Raw genomic sequence first — 21,207 nt, forward strand, 5'->3', positions numbered from 1 at the left:
AACACGAGTTTGGAATGATCATTGTATTTTTGAGAGACAAGTGAAGGCAATATGGAAAAGTGGGTCCAAATCCAGAGTGGGCTCACAGTACAGAATAATAAACAAAAGAACAGAGAAACACACAGAAACAAAACAAGTCAAGAAGAAGGAACTGCAAACGGATGCATATTTCAGGGCTGTAAACTCGATAACGCTGTCAGGCATGTGAGCACTCTGTGAACATCCAGATGTCGCTTAGGGCCAGAGCGAGGTTCCTGAGGTGGGACTGCGATGCACCTAGTCGCCATTCCCTCCAGCCGCCGCTACCCGTCCATAAGAGCCGCTAAGAGTCCAGTTTGAGCAAAGTCAAAGACTCCAGCCACCAGGTAAGAGCAGCACAGCCCGTGTGCATCTCTGTCGGATCCGGAAAGGAGTCGAGATTCCGGCAGCTTCCCATTTCCTGTGTTGCGATTTGGTGGCTCTTTACAAAACGTTCGTATTCAAAACTATTTCCCCACACCCAGTTCCTGAGAACATGTTAGTCCAGCCATGAGCTGTGCAATACGGGGGGGCAGGGGTGCGTGCGGGGCTTGATCCAGTCCCTTATGCAATGTGCCACCGCACTTTCGAATGGTCTGCTACTGGGATTCATCATCACAGGAAAACTGAGAAGGCTGTTAAAACGATTTGACACAAATGGAGAGGAAGAGTGAACCATCACAGTCTTCCGACTGACTGGATAACGTGCTGTTCTGCGTTTCGCCTGGTGCTACAGTCCGCTTCAGCAGCTGCAGTCATGGGCTCCATAAAGCGGCTGCATTCCTCTGGCTTCCACCATGGAGATCAGCGTAAGTCAGACTACATTACCAATCAAACTAAAAAAAGGGCCTTTCTGAGAAAGCTCTGCCCACCCCAACAGCCGGTGGCCAGCGGGATCCGTCAGGCAAAGGGCCGACGCGCTGCCCTCTCCGATCGGACAAGGGGGCTAAACCACACATTCAAACGTGATTCAGATCAGAGGATACAGAGCCTGACAGGTACCTGTGTGTAAGCACTGCTCTCTCAGCCTTGTAACATAAGGGCTGAGTAATGCTGTAAAAGCAACCGTGGGCGACGATAACCACGATCATCAGCAAGGGGGCCGCACGGGAATCCCCTCAAACACCCCCGCCACCAGTAAATGTAATGGGGAAATGTACTGTCAAAACAGGGTTTGATTTTATAACAGCCAGAAATATCATTTTTCTATTTCTTGAAAAAAGCATCATTTGGATTCTCTTCGGGAAAATGACTTGAATCAGACTTTAAGATGATACCAATGCAAACAAAGCACACATGTGATATGTTTGAGGGTTATCCCAATCATGGTGCCTTCCCGCACGAGGCTGGTACTGCGGGGGGCGGGGGGGGGGTCACATTCGCAGTACAAACTCGTGGTGGAGGAGGTGTGCATGCCGACGGCCTGCAGCGAACTCATCTGGGTCCTGGTATTAATCGGGGACAGCTAGACAGATACTGCTAGTGTTACTGCTTTTACCAAGGGGGGGGGGGGGGGGGTGGATAATAAACTGAATTCAAATGCAAACATTGTGTAAAACTGCTTTTTGGTACCAGTCGGGATACCCCCCCAAAACACAAGCACATGCAGCAGAACAGTCTATATGTCAAACTACAACAATCCTTGACACTATGAATGCTGAGATACAAAAAAGCATTTTTTGTTACAGATAACCTCCCTTCAGCCCACTCTCATGTGTTACATAAAGATTATGCAACTGGAACAATCAGTGTGAAAAAAATCCAATCAATCAACTGTATTTTAAATGACAATAATACTGCTTACTTTACAAGCTGGACTGGCCAAAATGGGGGGAGCGAGGTGTCTGATATGAGTGATTTTAAATTAAAAAAAAATCATAAAAGAGAAACCAACAAATTATATACGAGATAAATCAAATATTTTGAAGCCACCCGTTTTTAAGTTAAAACAGCGTTTTCTTGGCTTACAAATGAGTTTGAATTCACTTTTTCTTTTCCATATATTTCACACAATATCTGTCATAAAGAAACATGATGGATGATGCTCCTGATTCTAATTTTTCTATCAAGTCTAACTTTTATTTTACATTCCATTGAGTTTGTCATTTCCCTTTATCCTCCATGGTACATTAATTTAAAAAAATGTTTCCAAAAGAGCAAAACAAGTTAAACTTGCGATACGGATGATCCATCTACTAAATATGAATTACATTTGCAGAATGGCAGGACAAAGCACACAGCACTGCATAATTTTGTCAGTTAAATCCAAAAGGCATTAAACTTATGGTAAAAAAGACAAACTGTATTACACAGCTGTTCCAAGGTGTGATTATACCTCTTAATTTCCTTCCTGTCAGCCTGCATTGGTTCAGGTGACAGCCATGAGGACCTCATGGGATGAAGAAAACCTAAGGCAGCGAATCAAACATATTCCTTATGCATTCATACATAACAGGAAGCCACGATAACACGGCATGTGTAGGGGGCAGGGCTGGTGTGAGGCATGCAGATCCTGTGCCTGGTACTTCTACAAAATACGTAACAGGTGCTCTGATCATTCAAAAAGCAGAATTTGTCAATTTAAAAAAAATTAAAATAAATCAGTAAACCACTAAACAGTTTACCCAGGGGAGAATTTAACATTCACTCTTAAAATGCGATGATAACCTCGGTTTCAAATATTCTCTGGAAGTGTTCATTTTTATTTTCCATGTGGAGTCATTCAAGCAAAGTGCAGCCCGGCGCGATTACATTCAACTGACCATGCCTGATTTGCCGCTTCTTTCTTACATAAAAACAGAAACCTTCAAATGTGCAAACATCTGCGTTTCATTGGCATACAGGTCTGCCGTTGTCGCAGGTGACGGAGATAAAAGAGCGATTGTGGGTGGCGATAGGATTTGTCGAGGGATAGATGAAATGAGGGACACAGAAGTGCTGGATGAGACGAATGACGGAAAAGACGAGTCTGAATGTGGGATGGGCTCACTGGCAGTCCTCCAGAGCCCCCGCCAGGTCACCACTGCTGCTGTCCGTGTCTGAGGCCAGCGTCTGCTCCGTGGACATGGAGGAAAAGTCATTGACGGAAGATGACTGGGAGATGGTGGCACCGCAGTTCACTGTCACATCTGCAGAGGGAGACAGTGAGCAGACAGTGAGCAGCCAAATTAAAAGCACAATGGAGCCATTTCCCTGCTGTGCTCCAGGGCACGAGCGCAGCAACATCACTAACCAGAAGATTCTTCCTTCATCACCCCGTTTTTGTTCCGTTCTTCCCAGTCCATCACCTCTTCATATATCAGTTCTGATAAAAATGGATTTTGAGGACAAAGGAATTATAATTTCTGCACATATATTAAGTACATTAAGTGCATTGTGTTCGGAAAGCAGAGTATCACCTTTCCACTGATCGATGCTGTGCTCTCGCTCCTCGAGCTGTTTGTCCGAAATCTGCGGAGGAGGCTGCGAGCGGCACAAGAACATGCCTGCTATGAGTAACACTCCACTAATAACAGGTTTTGTCGGTTTTACACAGTACTAATTAAAGGCAGTAGCTAATTAATAAACCACTTCAAAGGACGTAGCCATTCTTTGGTTATCTATGTTGTGATAATGTGTTTTTTTAATAGCTTGTAATTTCCTTGAAGGGCTTCCGTGGGCCTGCCTCTGCATTGGGAAAATAAGACGACCCACGACTCACGGCATCAGCTTCGCTGGGGTCGTACCACACATGGATGTAGGGGTGGTTCAGAGCCTCCTGCACAGAGATTCGGCTCTCGGGGTCGATCACTAGCATCTTGGACAGCAGGTCACGAGCTTGGCTAGCTGTGGGAGGTGACAGGAAGCTCGCGTACCAGGCCGTCACACTGTATCACCATATTTACCAAGGAATCCAGCACCCATATAACTAACTATGAAATTACAGATGTGGTTTCCATATTTACATATATGTGGACATTATCATGAGAGATGCAGAAGAAACCGGGAGAGAATGGGAGGGAATGCAAACGGGAGAGGGAGATGGATGAGAGAGGGACACAGACTAGAGAGAGACAGGATAGAAGAGGGACTCAGATGGGAGAGGGATGTGGATGAGAGAGGGGCACAGACTAGAGAGAGACAGGATAGAAGAGGGACTCAGATGGGAGAGGGATGTGGATGAGAGAGGGAGAGGATGGTAGAGGGATGCAGAAATGAGAGGGAAGTCAACAAGAGAGGGACATAGAGGGGAGACGGATATGAATGAGACAGGAAGGCAGATGGGACAGGGGAACATAGACGGGAGAGGGACGCAGACAGGAGTGGGATGTGGACAAGAGAGGGATGTGAATGGGAGATGGATGCGGACAAGAGAGGGACATAGAAGGGAGACGGATATGAATGAGACAGGAAGGCAGATGGGAGAGGGACAAGATGGGACAGGGGAACATAGACGGGAGAGGAGTGGGATGTGGATAAGAGAGGGACGTGAATGGGAGAAGGATGCGGACAAGAGAGGGACTCCAATGAAGGCAGTGCTCATACTTTTCAGCAGGTCCTGCTCCGTGTCAGATGGGAAGGCCCAGTCGGGGAACAACTCGGTGAAGCTCAGGCCCGGGTACTGCGGCTTGTTCATCACGTAGTTCCTCACCGTCTCCATCAAGCGGCTCATGAAATCCACCGAGGGTGTGCCCAAGACCTCGATAACCTTGTTCCACTGGTCAATGTCTGCAGGAAGGCCGGGTGGCTCAGGAAAATGACTCCTGGTCAAAGCCTGGTCAGTTTAGCGGGCCGCGTCTGCTTGGGCGTGCGTATGCCCGCGGAGTCCGTTAGGAATGGGTAGGTTTGCCTTACCGGCCCTGTGTTGCCTTTCAGGTGCTGCACTGCACTGTAACATTACTCATACGACAGCCATTCCCTCGTCAAACTCGCCTCATGCTCCCACCCACAAAATAACACCCCCAGCTCACTATATGCCGGTTTTCATCCCAGCCAGCACACTGTCCACTGCGCAGTGCTGTATGGTCACAGCTGAGTTCTGAATTAAGCTGTTAATTGATTGTTTCACATGATTATAGCTTCATTAAACCAAATAGGGTAGCTATATTTCTGAAATGCCAACAATACATTTGAAATCAATTCAGTTTTATTGCGGCGGCAGTAAAATGAAGGGTGTGAGAGGTAGAGGAAAGAGGTGTCATGTGACCGGTCAGGTGACAGGCACTGTTCTCTGTTCTCACTTTGTTTTGATGGCAACCCCAGACCAGTATTCCCTTCATAATGAACCCAAACATCCGTGCGAAATGTTTGTGGGAAATTCTTAGCTTTTTTTTCCTGCCAAAATAGGTTGTTGTTTTTGTTTGTTTAAAAAAAAGGCTGTTTTCTCCCATTTGCCCTCTCTGGTGCCCGACGGAAAGCAGTTCCCTTTATCGAACCCCTTCCCAACCATGTGGTTCAATTCACCGGGCTGGCAGGTCATTCCTACATAAGAGTACATTTAACATAAAACATTTTCTCAAATATACATCATCAGCACACCCCGATCCGCCTTGAGAAAACAGACATAAGAAGCGGAAGCATTATGTTTAACACGACGACTGAAACTCACTTACATGAGCGACACCAAAAATGAAAAAGTGTTCTGCAGCATAATGGGACAACAGTACAGAGATTGTAAGAGCATGAACCCAAAAAAGTCATTTCTGAAAAACTGGCGCGAGGAGATGAGACCCCGAAATGGGAGGGAGCGCCAATATAAATGTAGATCGTTTTCCAGGCCGGGAGACAGACCAGATTGGCCCTGTATAGAAGAAGGTAATAAAAGCTTGTCAAAAAATGAAGGAATAAGAGAAACAGACTTCTTCTCTCAAAGGTTTTCGTTTCCCCAGTGAAAGATGTGCACCAGGGCGAAACTCAACAACTTAATGCGTGCAAATCACTCTCCCACAAAGTGATTAGTCCCTTGTGGCGGGATAAATCGGTGATTTCTCAGGGCGTGTCCACACGCCTCTGCACACCGTCGGTGGAGAAGGAGCGACGGGATAGGGTGATTAAAAAAAAATGGGGAAAGAAAAACCAACAAAACTGAGGAGGAGGAGAAAGGATACGATCTGTGCCCTGGAAGATGACGCCGCCTTTGACCATCTCCCCCATGATGCATCCCACTGACCAGATGTCCACTGAGAAGGACAGACAGCTGAGGTCAGCAGAGGTCGCCTACAAAGGAAGACAGTCCCAGAGTCCCCCCCTCGCCCCAAACTGCGTGTAGAGAATTAAGAGGGCAGTCGCGGCATCAGGAAAAGTGCCCGAGGCATGATGCGCGCTTTCTGTTTTTGGAAAACAAGCTGCCATTGACTGGGACACCCTCGTCCTTTGTTAAATTTCCGTGTTTCTGGTTCTAGCCGCAAGGCTAATCAAACTGTACAAATTATTCATGAAGATCGTTACGAAGTGACAGCAACCACAGCTGATGAACCACAGCTCATTATTCAGACACGTTCCTACAAGTCGCTGCAAATAATTACACGGCGGGCTGAAGGAGCGCCAAGCCGATGAGGGCCTGGGTTATCCTAGGCGGCTGGGGCGTTCCTCCGACGCAGGAATGCGGCCCAGTCACTTCACAGCAATGCTACTCCACGGGATGTCAGCTGCAATATACCCGACTGACCAGCGTTCTGTTATCTGACTGGGACCAGTACATATAATGGAGAAGGACAGCCACCCTACTGGCCACTCAGACTCAACTAATGTATTTTATCGATCGGATCCCACAGAACAGAAACGTTCCTCACTGAGAATGAAGAGGAGGACAAAGGACTCGTATCACCATTGGGTCCCAGTTGTTCCAGAGATGCTCACTGTTCCTATTCTCTGATCCTCAGGTGGGAAGTTCTTCCAGAAAGTACAAATCCAGACCAAGGTTTTGTTTCAACCACCCAGTTGAATACTCCATGACTGTGACTCTTTATACTTAACTGGTTGGTTCAAACAAAACCTTGGTCTGGATTTTTACTTTCTAGACCTGAACTTTCCACCTCTCACTGTAATGGATCATTTTTGTGAGTAACTTCCCCAACACTGATGTCACTCTTGGACAAAAGCAATTGCTAAATAAAAATAAATGTAGGAGGACGTAGGCCTCTGAAGACAGGGGCGTTCTGTACCGTTCTCCTTGTACTTCATTCCCAGAATAACCTCGGGGGCCCGGTAGTATCGCGTCACCACGTATGGGGTCATCATGAAGTTGGTGCAGGCCGTCCTGGCCAGGCCGAAGTCCAAGATCTTCAGGGTGCAGTCAGACTTCACCACGATGTTGCTGGGTTTCAGGTCCTGTGGATATGCCAAGTGAACACGATAGATTATTCTGCCTTTCTTTATGCTGTGTATCTTCTAACTAGCTTTGAAACCCAACCAGCTAATAACAACAGGGTACATCCACACACGTTACAAAGGATTTATAGCTGGTGTCATGGCCGATTTGGCTCTCAATGATCCCCCAGGAGCCCCTCGTACCCACCCTGTGGATGATGCCAGCAGAGTGAAGGTGTCGGATGCCACACAAGATCTGGTACAGGAGGTAGGACATCCTTTCGTGGTCCAAGTCCATATGGATCACCTGGCACAGGCTGGCATCCATCAGCTCCATCACCAGGTACCTGGGGGAACAGCAAACGACTGTCCAACCAGCACGGCCCCCATAAGCCCAAACTCAGAGCCTTAGAAAGAGTGTGACCCAGCCTCAACCCAGTCTTCCACCCTCTAAGATCTCCCTCAACAACATGACCTAAGAGAGGGACAAAACCTGTAACTCAACCCTCCCAACCAAAGCTTTTCATAACGCGAAAAATTCTAAAAAGCAGGAGACCGGTGTAGAAAGGGAGAAATGAGTTACTTAATATATATTTCATTAATCTAATCCTATAGTGTGCCAATGAAACATTACAAGGATGTGGCATTTCAGGACTGGCTTTAAAATTGATTTATGCTTCAAGGCTTGATAAACCAATTCCTGTAATGGCTGGAAAGAGGCCTAGGAAGTCCAGGAACCGATGACAGGACCCGCGCCACATTCTGGCTGAGTTAGAGGAGGCACCAAAGAGCATGAGGTCTTACAGATCTTGGAACTTCTCCAGCGACTTCTGTGGTGTGAAGACATTGATGAGCCTGATGATCTGAGGGGAGAGATGAGGCACAAAGCAGGCGTCATGGCAACGGCACGGGAGACAGGCGGGCCCACAGGAAGAAGGCGGTGGGGGTGACGTACGTTTTTGTGGTTGACGCACTTGAGAAGCACCAGTTCCCTGTAGGCCCGCTTGGCGTGGGTCTCATTCTGGAAGGGCCGGCTCAGCTTCTTCACCGCCACAGGGATGCCCAGGACCGTGTCGACCGCCGAGCTTTTAGAGAGGCGGAGAGAGCCTTCAAATTTCGTACGAACGAAGAGATGCTGATCGTTTTCAATAAACCAATCAGCAACTGTTGCCAGATGGTTTAATTCAAAGTATTAGACAATACAGATTAAGTTCATGGACTGTTAGACGACACGGGCTGGGAGGAACATATACTGGCTGGCAGAAGCAGCAGGCACTCCCGGCTCCTCACCAGACGATGCCCTGGGCACCGGAACCGATGGGCCGCAGCTGCTGGTAGCGCCTCAGCACGGTGAAGGTGGAGTCGCCCACCTGCACGCTGTAGAACTGGCCCTCTGCCTCACTCATGGCGCCACCTCCTGGCAATCAGATTAGACCTGCGGGGGGTCACAGTCAGGCTGGGGCAGCCAGGATAAGCCCCCCCCCCCACCCTGGGTTTTTGTTGATGCAAACCATTAATCACATATCATTACATACAACACTAATTAAACCATTCCCACTATTTCAATATAAAAACTGGTTTATTACTGGTTACTGATGACTGGTAATATCTAAATAACACCCTGGACCAAGACAATTTGGTTATACTGACCAATAAACATAATTCAGTACAACATCCATCCATCCATAACTGCTTGTGTTCTGGAGCCTGCTTCTGCAAGCACTGGGCATGAGGCAGGGGACAGGATGCGAGAGAGTGTAAAATACTCTATAAGAGAGTCCCAGCACAGTAAATAAAGCAGAAAATAAAACATGAACCAGTTCTTTTGGGATGCTGTTAAGGTAGGATGATATATTTCTCATAGGCAACACACACACACACACACACACACACACACACACACACACACACACACACACACACACACACACACACACACACGGTTGTATTCGTATCCTTGTGGGGACTGTCCATACATTTTTGTGTGGAAAATCCCTAATCCCAACAATGCCAACCTTAACCCCCACCCACCCCTAACCGCAACCAAACAAAATACGAGACTTTTGCAATTTTTAGTTGTTGATTGCAGTCACAGATTTTTATAAAATTGAGTTTCCCCTTGTGTGAACCAAAAAGGTGGCCCCCACAATAGCAAAATAACATTTGATCCCTGCAATGTAATATAAATATAATCCACACACACACACACACTGTGTGTCCCACAGCAGCGCAGAGATTTGGATCAGCACCACGGGCCGTAAATCGTCCTGCGGGCCTTCGGCCGCTCCGGCAACACCGGCCAAAGATGGCAAATTCTCAGAGGACTTTCAGAACAGCAACTACTCCCCCAGTCTGTTTTAACAGACACACACTCTGCAGGCTTGCTCTCTCCCCCTCCCCCTGTATCTGTCCACTGCCGACCCCCCCGACAGGGAACGTGAACAGGCACCACTAAAGGGCCCAGTCACTCAGGTGAGCCACATGTGCACATGGACACATGGAAAAACAAAATCACACTATCAGTGTGAGACAGAACCCAGACACACTCACCCCTCCAAACGGCGAAATATCTAACTGAAAACGAGCTCAGAAAAACACAGCCGAGGGTGAGACACTGTGGGGGGAAACAACAGGAGCGTGTCTGGAGCAGACAGCCAGTGGGGGGGGGGGAATCAAACCCATCAGCAGTATTGGCATAAGATGCAATGGCATCCAGTGATCCAGTGAGTCGGACAAACCCCTCTGCTAAACTCACCACTGGCCACTAGGGGGCCCTGATCACCACTGAGTAGGTGTGTGTCTCAGAAGGAAACCTTGACACAGTACACACAGGCTGAGGGTCTTATCAGGCTGCATCCTGTAGAGAACAGACAGGTTTTTATAATCTAAAACCAGGAAACAACTTTTGAACTCTGAAGATTAACTAAAGGCCACGACACACGCAGCATACGCCTTATAAAATATGGAGGTGACAGAGAAAACTGATACATAATTGTTTGGATAGTGTAACAACGAATATCAGCCAAAAACACCAGACAGTGCTGTAATCATGACCCACGAAGTTTGACTGTTATGTCTCCATGGCGACAGCCCAGTGCAGGGCGACCAGCTGCGGTGGATCATAATGCCCGTAAATCGCGGCCCTCCTTTTACGAGCCTCCGCGGCAGCAGCAAATTAAGGTCTCCTCGTGGAGGTGCCATAAAGCTCATTCCGTTTGGGCTTCACGTTCAGCTCCGCAGGGATTTAAGCTGGAATCAAGGACTAAATAACCTGTGACTTTAAGCTAAGCTGTAGAAAACATCAAGATTAACCATACAGACACATAATCCACACAGCCTGATTGAAGAACATGCTACATTAAGAAATAATATAATACATCTTTCAGAAAACAGATACTATACTTTAGAAAAGTAGATGCTGAATTAATATTAAGGGGCTTGTCAAAGTACAGGTTATAGTGAAGTAGAGTGCAGTTGTAATAGCAGTGGACTTTCCACTAGGTGGCAGCAGTGCCTGGCTGGGGCACTACATACTGCTGGCTCACCGTAACAAACCCTGAAGAACAGTGATGTAATGTGCAACCTTAGGTTTAAGTACAATATGGGCAGGAGCGCAGATGAATGGGCGGGGTGGGGGTGATGGAGCTGAATAATGGGAAGGTGGCGTCAGCTGGCCTCGGTCTCTCACATTGTGGACAGCTCACCCTCCTTTGCCAGCGCTCTGTCTCCATCGACTCAGCCGCCCCCAACTCGCCTCTCATCATGCAGTCACCATTCACCCTCCTTTGCCAGCAATCTGTCTCCACCTTTTTCTCCTCAGACATTGTCATATAGCACTTCCTTCCTTGTTCCGATCGATCTCTCCATTCCTCTCTCTGCCTTCGACCTCCATTATCTCTCCCTGGAAACACAGCCTTCCTTTTCTTGCCGGGGGGGGGGGGGGTGACTGAAGCTTGGAGGCTTCACATTATTCCCACTGGCAGTTAATCACATGTGCTAAATGTAACATTGCTAACTAGTCCCACTGGCATTTAAAAACATGTACTAAATGTAACATTGCTAACTAGTCCCACTGGCATTTAAAAACATGTACTAAATGTAACATTGCTAACTAGTCCCACTGGCATTTAAAAACATGTACTAAATGTAACATTGCTAACTAGTCCCACTGGCATTTAAAAACATGTACTAAATGTAACATTCCTAACTAGTCCCACTGGCAGTTAATCACATGTAGTGAATGTAACATTCCTAACTAGTCCCACAGGCAGTTAATCACATGTAGTGAATGTAACATTCCTAACTAGTCCCACTGGCAGTTAATCACATGTAGTGAATGTAACATTCCTAACTAGTCCCACTGGCAGTTAATCACATGTAGTGAATGTAACATTCCTAGCTAGTCCCACTGGCAGTTAATCACATGTAGTGAATGTAACATTCCTAACTAGTCCCACTGGCAGTTAATCACATGTAGTGAATGTAACATTCCTAACTAGTCCCACTGGCAGTTAATCACATGTAGTGAATGTAACATTCCTAGCTAGTCCCACTGGCAGTTAATCACATGTAGTGAATGTAACATTCCTAACTAGTCCCACTGGCAGTTAATTACATGTAGTGAATGTAACATTCCTAACTAGTCCCACTGGCAGTTAATAACATATACTAAATGTAACATTCCTAATTAGTCACATTGGTGATTAATTACATATACTTAATATACCATCCCTAACTAGTCCCATTGGTAATTAATTACACACACTTAATGTAATATCCCTAATTAGTCACACAGGGATATTACGTCTAGTACATGTAATCACCAAACTAGTCCTGCTGGTAATTAAAGGTGCCATAGAATGCATATTTTTTCAGTATTTTCTGGTGTCTACATACAAGGTTTGTGAACTTGATTTGGTTTTAAAATGCCTAGAAGCGGTTATACAATTACACATTTTTTGTAATTGTAATTTAGAAGTTTTTCAATTACAACCCTATAATTTGGCTCTAGAATGAAACAGGCTGACTTCCCTTTTTTGGTAAGCTCATTAATATGTAGATGAGCTCTGCTCTGATTGGTTGGTTTATCGTGAAGCACTGGCTTCATCTAGAACCATCATCTCTACAATCACGTGAGGCTTAACAACACTTCGGTCAATGACGGACCACATCTATGTTGGTGTTCCCATGAGATTATAATGCAGCTGAAAAATTTCTATCGTCTAGTGATGTTGTAGTGCAACACATTGCTCACGTTTGTGATGCTGGTGTAAATAACCCCATTGTAGTATAGCACATACAATTATGTACCGTACATAATACTTGGAAATGATAATAGTTACTGGTTTATGCATTTACTACTTTATATTATTTTAGAGTGTACTTCTTCGACTTTGCCAGTTAACTCTAATACTCCAGCTTCAGCCTAGGTACAACATTAGCATCCTCATCACTGTGTTTTTAGCATCGTAACAAGAACATTGTAATTATTTTGCACCTCAACGGATGATTTTACGATGCTAGCCATCTAGAGTTTTTGTCAAGAACTCTAAAACGGCAAGCTGAATATCTCATAAGTGTGTTGTTTGCAATATTTTTTTTGACTTTGGTATCAACTAGATATTTCTACAGGTAACCAGAAGTAGGCAGTGCAGAAGCCTCTTGTCAATGTCAGTATCCCAGACTGAGTAATGTTGTTTACTACTCCCCTGCTTACTAAGTACATGTTTCCCAAAAGCATAGCTGCTAACATTAGCAACTTACATAATTGGGCCCATGCAACTGAACAGTTCCAACCATGTAAGTTGCTAATGTGAGCTTTTGGGGAACATACCCCTGAACAGGACTAACCTTCTTAGTCTATTAGTAATAAATAACCTTATATCAATGGCTATCAGGATATATTTTTTTCCTCGCCAGGTGCACTTGTGGAAATTGTGTAAGCATGCCCCTTGAGAGAGAAAACATATATTGCAGAATGTGCATATCTGGTTTAGAGTTGTAGTCCAGGATTTTTTAATCAACCCGTTGTACCATTTCTTTTACATATATGGGATTTATATTTGTACAACTGTGTTTGAGATTCATGGTAGGTCAATTCCATGTACTGAATTGTCCTTATTCAGTTATGTCAGATTTCCATTCTATGGCACCTTTAATAACATGCACAAAATGTGACATTCCTAACTAGTCCCACTAGCGATTAATTGCACATACTTAATGTAACATCCCTAACTAGTCCTACTGGTCATTAATTACAGGGACTGTAACAAGGCTGATACTTCTGTTTACTTGTTTGGCACTCAAACTCTTGGTATGTCTACAGACATAATATAATTTATTGCTGGTGGCATATTTCAGGTGGCCAACTGGAATATGGGTTTAGAGATTGAGGAAGTGGGTATATTTTAAGGTTTCAACTTACCATTCTCTGGGGACCAGGAGGGCAGGGTCACTAGTTAAAGGACCCAAGCCCAGGTGGCTACTGGGTAATGTAGTTTGGGGGGCCTGCTCAGTAGTAATGAGATTTCCCATATGACATTTTGACAGAGGGGGGGGAAGTTTGAATTTGTATTAAGGTATGTATTATTAAGGGGACTATTCATTGTGAATTTATTATGATTGACATTTATTAAATGTAATTGGTCAATTTTAGAATATATTTATGGGGGTATAGTTGATGTTTTGAATAGCTGTGTAGTATCTGTATCATTGATGTGCCTTTTGGTAATCATATGGTTTGATCCGGCAGGATATAAGGAAGCTACACCAGGATACCAGAGAGAAACAGGAATCAGAGGCATAGGGTGCCGGTTCAGTCCTGATGAAGGACTTAATCCCAGTAATTGAGTGTGGGAGAATTTTGTGATAGATAAGTTACTTTGGTTTTTGTGGATTTTTTTTCTTTTTTGTTTTCTTTAATTACATTTGGTTGGTTGGATCCCATCGGCACTTGGAAGAGGGATTAAAGGGACAATAAAGTACGTGCATCCGATCCTGTCTTGTGAGGCCTCAAGTTTGTTCATTGGCCCATGGGCTGGTACCCAACAGGGACTAAACATAATATGCCTGACTACTGCCGCTGACAGTTAATAACATGTTCTAATGTCACATTCCTATCTAGTTCCACTGGTGATGAATTACACGTACTACACTTAATATCCCTAACTAGTTCTGCTTGCAGTTAATAGCACACACCAAATGTAACATCCCTAATTAGTCCCACTAGTGACTAGTTACATTAAGAGCATATAACACACACACACACACATACAAATGCCAAACTAATGTTGCCTTCAGGATGCTTTTATATCATGATGCAAACCTGCTCTCAAGGCATTAGGTAACAAGTAACTAATAAAAAACATAATAAGATGAGAGAAAACACAGGTGTCCTCCCCATGACATTGTTTGTGTGTGTTACAAAAAGCAGGGGTGACATCATAAGATGATTGAGGTCCCTTAAGGCCAGAGTTATGTGAGTCGCCAAGGAGTGACGTCTACTGCAGATCATCGGCCGTCCACTGCAGGCTGCACTGGCACGTTACCAGATCGTGGAGAAAAGGTGGAGAGCAGACTTTTAAAACCTCACCCAAATGAAATCCCAGGTCTCAATGACTCTGCAGCCGTCAAGACATTAGGGGATTCAAGGGAAAGCAAGAAAAACATCAGAGAAATATAAATAAAATATAGAATCCATAACACACTCAGCATTTGTACGTGCATTTTGATTTATATACTGAGAACAAAATCCAGAGTGTCTTGCAAATTGACAGCAGCTCACTGACATGTGCAACTTCCTGGAAGTATGCCATTCCGCTGTTTATATTGCAGGATACGGTATTCTGATGGTAGTTTAAAAAGCAAGGCTATTCCAGTATCTCCCCAAGAAATCGCCGAATGGAGGGGGTGGGGTATTTTCTCGGTAATACAGTAACACCGCCCCAGCCTAGACAGCCACCCCCCCGCCCCCCATGAAATCAGTATGTCCAATGTTAGATGTCTGGTGACAAATAGCTCAGACCAGTTTAGACACTCAGGAAATCTCAGATCTGAGCAGCAACATCTGATGAACCTCCTTCCATGATCTTATAAACAGATACGCAGAACTACAAAGGAAAAACATCTCAGCTGTGCCTTTTTGAGGACGCAGGACGGAGGCAGGATTAGGAGAATGAGAGAGAAAAGATTTCATTAGAGGCAGATCCATTCCAGTTTATAAATTCTGTCTAAATAACTAAATTACCTTCACTCTTAAAACAAATTAAAATGCAAAATCATAAATATACAGGTGAGGCCAATAGTTTACATACACCCAGGCTAAACGCTTTCAAACTCAATGCTTCACAACTCACCATGTGGAGTCAATGCAGATATCTATTTTCATAAAACACTACCTTTCAACCTTTATTTACTATATCAGATTTTCAGTGGTTTTGATTTTTAATCATATACAATGCTTTTTCTGGGGTTAATCATGTTCTTTGCTAATGGGTACAAAGGTGAAATACTTGCTGGGAAATGAATCACAAACTTTCATGTATGTCTTTTAACAGCTGTGTGCAGGGCTGTGGAGTTGGTAGATAAATGCTCCGACTCTGACTCCGACTCCTCAGTTTCTAATCTTCCGACTCCGACTCCTCTGTATGTATATACTATGCTAATGTATTTTCTACATCCATTGAAGGAAAGGAAGGCAACATACATGTCATTTCACCACAGAACTACTGGCTAGGAAGCCAACACTCTACTATAATGCCAGATTAAAGACAAACACAATGAAAACAAGGTTTCAAGGGTAGCGCATAGCGAAGGGGAGCCGACGGAGCTGAGAACACACCAGATGATTTTTCAGGCGTTTGACGCGTGATGACTCGTTGAACGGCCGAAAAATCGGCAGTGCATCTGCAAATGTATGGGGGGCTTTAGGCTAGGTTCACAGTTCCCTGTAACAGTGGAACACGACACAATGGAAAGCTGTGCCGCACCTTACCTGTGCATTACATCCCATATAGTGACGCATACAGTCAATGAAAAGCATGCTTCATGGTTACTTGACATGTTCGTTTTGTGGTAACATTATGCACTGCATGCATTGGGCTTTATTCTTACAGCAGAGAAGTAGTTCATTATGACTGTTTGTGAATTGGGACATTTCAACTTACTTTTTTAATTCCCATTTAAATTTAGTAGGAGTCGGAGTCGGTTAACTTTTTGCCGACTCCGACTCCAGGTACCCAAAATTGTCTCCGACTCCGACTCCACAGCCCTAGCTGTGTGGACAGTGTAAATAATAAGAATGAACAATAAATAACAATAGAGAATGATAAAAGCACAAACGATGATTTTCCCTTATTCTGAATTTCCTTCCAGATACAAACAGCAATTTTAAAGAAAGAGAGAGACACGCTCATGGGCACAGATTGGGTGGTGAGCTGGGGGGGGGGGTCTCCATGGGGGTAGGATTTTGGATGGTCAGCATAACACCGGAATGGACTGGGAAGCATATCCCTCAAGCTCCGGTCTGCCTGCCATATCATGGAAACCTAAGCATCACCCCCCCAGGAAGCTAACGAAATGATTCACACCCAAAAGGAAGTACAGTACAATATCCGGATAACTGGTACTGTGCCGAGTCAACGGTGACCGTTCTGGCACCACGTTATGTGTAAGAATTGCTCAGCTGTGACCGTCAAGCAAAAGGACTGACTCTGAAAGGAAAGAGTCCAAAACAATGGTCAAAAACGAGGGTCCACTGGAGGTAACGCCCAAGAAAGCAGGCTAAAAGAAAAACGGTGTAACCTACACCAGCGTCTGCCCATTCAGCTCCTACGTGTTCGGTACCATCTTCTGCATGATTTTTCAAATGTCAGGAGCCACAGAACTGAATCAGAAATACAGAAAATATTTTACATTGCATTTACATTTATTAATTTGGCAGGTATCCAAAGTGACGTGCATTTGAGAAAAACAGGGTCAGATGGTCAATGGCCCAAGAGTGAAAAATCACTGCACTGATCACGGGACTGGAACTGGTGACCTTCTGATGACTGGCACCAACTCCTAACCTGCAGAGCCACATATCACCCCCACAGCAGACAGGAAATGCTGAAAGATTTGTATGGGTAGAGTTTCTGAAAAGAGGGGTGATGGTTTGACTGGTTTACCGAGTGGCGTCAAATGCTGGCAGGCCGGGAGGGGGGGGCAGATGGCGCAGAGACAGTGCTTCATGACAGGCTTGAGTCAATGAATGCAGAACTCATATATTGACTGTGATTCTGTGGAGTTCAGTTCGTTTTTGGATGGGGGGGGGGCATACGGGTATATGGCCTGGGAAAGTGCTGTATTACCACCTCTCATGTTCTTCACACATTTTGCAGATCAGGGAGAGGAATGCAAGTCGACACATTATGAGAGAAGTATCATAAAAGACTACACCCTGAAATCAGGGCTGTGGAGTCGGAGTCGGAGACAATTCTGGGTACCTGGAGTCGGAGTCGGCAAAAAGTTAACCGACTCAGACTCCTACTAAATTTAAATGGGAATTAAAAAAGTAAGCTGAAATGTCCCAATTCACAAACAGTCATAATGAACTACTTCTCTGCTGTAAGAATAAAGCCCAATGCATGCAGTGCATAATGTTACCACAAAACGAACATGTCAAGTAACCATGAAGCATGCTTTTCATTGACTGTATGCGTCACTATATGGGATGTAATGCACAGGTAAGGTGCGGCACAGCTTCCCATTGTGTCGTGTTCCACTGTTACAGGGAACTGTGAACCTAGCCTAAAGCCCCCCATACATTTACAGATGCACTGCCGATTTTTCGGCTGTTCAACGAGTCATCACGCGTCAAACGCCTGAAAAATCATCTGGTGTGTTCTCAGCTCCGTCGGCTCCCCTTCGCTATGCGCTACCCTTGAAACCTTGTTTTCATTGTGTTTGTCTTTAATCTGGCATTATAGTAGAGTGTTGGCTTCCTAGCCAGTAGTTCTGTGGTGAAATGACATGTATGTTGCCTTCCTTTCCTAAAATGGATGTAGAAAATACATTAGCATAGTATATACATACAGAGGAGTCGGAGTCGGAGTCGGAGTCGGAAGATTTAGAAACTGAGGAGTCGGAGTCGGAGCATTTATCTACCGACTCCACAGCCCTGCCTGAAATGAAAGGCACACATCACGCATGAGCATAAAGACATCCCCCCAGCTTCCGGAAACCCAGGTGCACCGCGTCAGCTGAGAATGCAGGTAGCACCACTATCATTTGCCCCTGGGGGAGAATCACTGCTCTGCCACTTTCCTGAGCCGCTGCGTCCAGAAGTGTTTCCATGCTTCCTCATTGTGTTCCAGAAGGCCCCATCACCTGCCTCTTATTGTGTACTGATCTATTAGCCTGAAACCCTATGGTTATACCACTGCCCTACCAGCAGGAGGTGCTGCATTTTTCAGCAGGCAGTTAAAATCCTGCCTTAAGTCTTGGCATGTGGACATCATTAATAAAATTTTGGTTTGTGTTACGATGCAGTATAATAGCTCTGCAGTCCAGAAAAGAGTGATTTCAGTTGCATTATTGATATGGAAAGGGTTTCTATCCAATTATCACGTTGATTTTGATTGCAAACCAAATAAGGTCCCTGTTTACTGGAAAATTAGCAGCAGGGTGTCCAGAGACTCACAGATTGGATTTCCCTGCACAGCGCCCCGAGCAGCTTGAAAAACAGCCAGACTCTATCTCGGCTATGATTCTTCAGCCTCCAATGGCTCCCTTGTGTCACAAAATTGCACTTATTTCACTTAACTTTCTTCAGGCCAGAGATTATGTGAGCTGGACCAAAACGTGCCCGGAAGGAGAGAGTCCCAGAACTGCACACCATCTGCAATCCATAAACTCAAGGTGACACTTTGAATCTGTTCTTTAACAGAAATGCTGTGTATGTATGCATGTATACACACAAACAAACACAGCCTCTCCCAGGGTTATGATGGGGTTACGCTCAGACAAACCTATCGTAAGGCGAAAATGCATTTTAACACAGCACACCTAACCAAAGACACATCATAGGCTAGCCTAGCCTACCAAAAGTGCTGAATATCTCATATAATTCATAGACTAATGTAGTGAAAATGAAAAACTTCGACCCATCGTAAAGTAAATAAATAAAATATTCTATGCCACTACAGAAGCATCTGCCAAAAAAATAAATGCAGGTGTCCTTCCAGGGATTTTTATCTTTCAGTTATTTGTCCCTTTATATTCATGAATTCATATATTTATATACACCTTATGTGAGGTATTCTGTACAGACGTTTCCTAGGTTACGGTGGTCCGTCTTACAATTGACAGCAGGGTCAGACAGACCCTGAGGAAATTCAAGGGCCCAACAGTGACATCATTCTGTTGACCACAGAATTTAGCTCGAGCTAGCAGGAGCCACACGCTGCTGTCTGTTGTACCCTTGAGCAAGGAACTTAACCTGAATTTCTCTAGAATTGAACCAATGAATAAAAAGCAACCGCAAGTACAGAAAAAAAAATTCAGCTAAGCACGTTAACATGACGTCATTTGTTGGATCATTTTAAATGCCCGTACCTCCTTAGCAGAGGAAGAACTTTGAAGCCAAAGTCATTCCCTAGCATTGCAGTTGCTCACTAAAACAAGTCCTACAATTACTTACTGGTGATATTCAAAAAAAAAAATCTAAAAACTTAAAAGCCTTATGCTGCTGCAGACATTGGTACGCTATCGATTGAAAATGAGTTTGGATTTCACATTACTGTGCATACTGTGGACTCTGGGGCCCCTTAACTGCTATCAAATGAGAACTATCTGTAATTATAAAAATCCAGTTTCTTTTTTACAAAGTTATCTTCAGTCAGCACCGAGCTTCATTCAAAATTCAAAAGTGTATGGATCAATTTATCACTGCCAGTAAACTGTTCAAAAGTATGACATGCGGCCAGTTACGGTTTCATCACCAGCTTGACGGACGTGTGGCCATAAGAATCGGCCTGTTCGTCAGACCAGGGCGAGCCTCCACCGGGGGGCTGCTCCCGGCGCTTCAGAGTGGGCGGCCGCGGTTTCATGCGGGGGCTGCTATGGTCGCAGCCGGGTCTTATGGCTGGGCAGTCTGGCTTGTGAGCTGGGCCAGAGACCCAGCTGTAGGTCCTCCGGTAAATACCGGATAGCTGAGCGAGCATGGACGGTATTCCCCGCCCCCCGCCTGCCATCCTCACAAGCACCCGAAGCCCCCCCCGTCGATCTGCGGCAAAGTAATTTCAACCTCCGGCTGCAATCCAGCGGCTGGCTCTACATGACACGTCCAGCCCCACACCCAGCCACTGCTGCATCGTCAAAGACCACAACGTCCGGCGGTCATGCCCCGGCCGCCCGTGCGTGTCCCGCCGTCCCCCACACGTCTCAGTTCTCAAACCGGCTGGGCTTCTTCTTTTCCCCCTCCACTTATGTTTGGGACTGCGGTGAAAGTAAAAAGTATCGCAAGCAGGCGACGTAAATTCAGCCGCACTTACCGCGTCTCGCTCGCTTTTCCCAGCACTCCCATACACGGCACGGCACGACGCGGAAGGGAAGCCGGCTGTCCGCTACAGAAGTCACGGCGGCACCGTTCGGACGGGCCGAGTTCCGCCCACCAAGGATCAGGATCACGCTCCCGATCGAGTTCCCGATCCCACATTCCCAGCCCCTGTGAGCGGCATGACCGGGGGCGGTGCCTGGTCCGGTAACGCGCATGACGTCATTGCGTTCTCTGGACGCGGGCGACGTCATCATACTTTTTGGACGGAGGGGGCGTCCGAAGGGAAAGTGAAGCTCATCCTGCTTCTGCTTCGTTTGCGGGAAAAGAAAACTGACATTGAGGCCCAGCCCAGTCCACTTCGCTCA

At 45.5% G+C, this 21,207-nt stretch overlaps 1 protein-coding gene across 4 annotated transcripts; it reads right to left on the reverse strand.

The window, feature by feature from the left end:
• Positions 1–8: 8 nt before the first annotated feature.
• LOC111855469 (mitogen-activated protein kinase 9-like) lies at positions 9–21,108 on the reverse strand. 4 transcript variants are annotated; one of them, XM_072717291.1, is made up of 12 exons: positions 20,838–21,108; positions 8,596–8,722; positions 8,261–8,390; positions 8,110–8,168; positions 7,514–7,652; positions 7,161–7,326; positions 6,105–6,176; positions 4,543–4,725; positions 3,719–3,843; positions 3,417–3,480; positions 3,251–3,322; positions 9–3,137 (listed from the first exon to the last, which is right to left on the reverse strand). In XM_072717291.1, exons 1-12 carry the CDS (start codon positions 21,094–21,096, stop codon positions 3,004–3,006), a joined length of 1,530 nt encoding a protein of 509 aa, XP_072573392.1. In that variant the 5' UTR covers positions 21,097–21,108; the 3' UTR covers positions 9–3,003. The 4 variants fall into 4 exon arrangements, with proteins under 4 accessions (XP_072573392.1, XP_023690268.2, XP_023690266.1 ...); XM_023834500.2 differs by having other exon boundaries at positions 9–3,146; XM_023834498.2 differs by having other exon boundaries at positions 9–3,146; positions 8,596–8,740; positions 20,838–20,975.
• Positions 21,109–21,207: the final 99 nt, after the last annotated feature.

Source organism: Paramormyrops kingsleyae, chromosome 10, assembly GCF_048594095.1.
Source record: "Paramormyrops kingsleyae isolate MSU_618 chromosome 10, PKINGS_0.4, whole genome shotgun sequence".
NCBI classification, from domain to species: Eukaryota; Metazoa; Chordata; class Actinopteri; order Osteoglossiformes; family Mormyridae; genus Paramormyrops; species Paramormyrops kingsleyae.

What these genes read in the sequence shown, in the direction of transcription:
- LOC111855469 (XM_023834500.2), bottom strand. Translation starts at nt 21,096, where the DNA reads ATGATGACGTCGCCCGCGTCCAGAGAACGCAATGACGTCATGCGCGTT. An exon ending in AATGAAGTACAAGGAGAACG is followed by an intron (nt 6,177 to 7,160) that starts GTACAGAACGCC and finishes TGTCCTTCTCAG; the next exon opens with TGGACATCTGGTCAGTGGGA. An exon ending in GATGAAGGAAGAATCTTCTG is followed by an intron (nt 3,147 to 3,250) that starts GTTAGTGATGTT and finishes CTCCCTCTGCAG; the next exon opens with ATGTGACAGTGAACTGCGGT.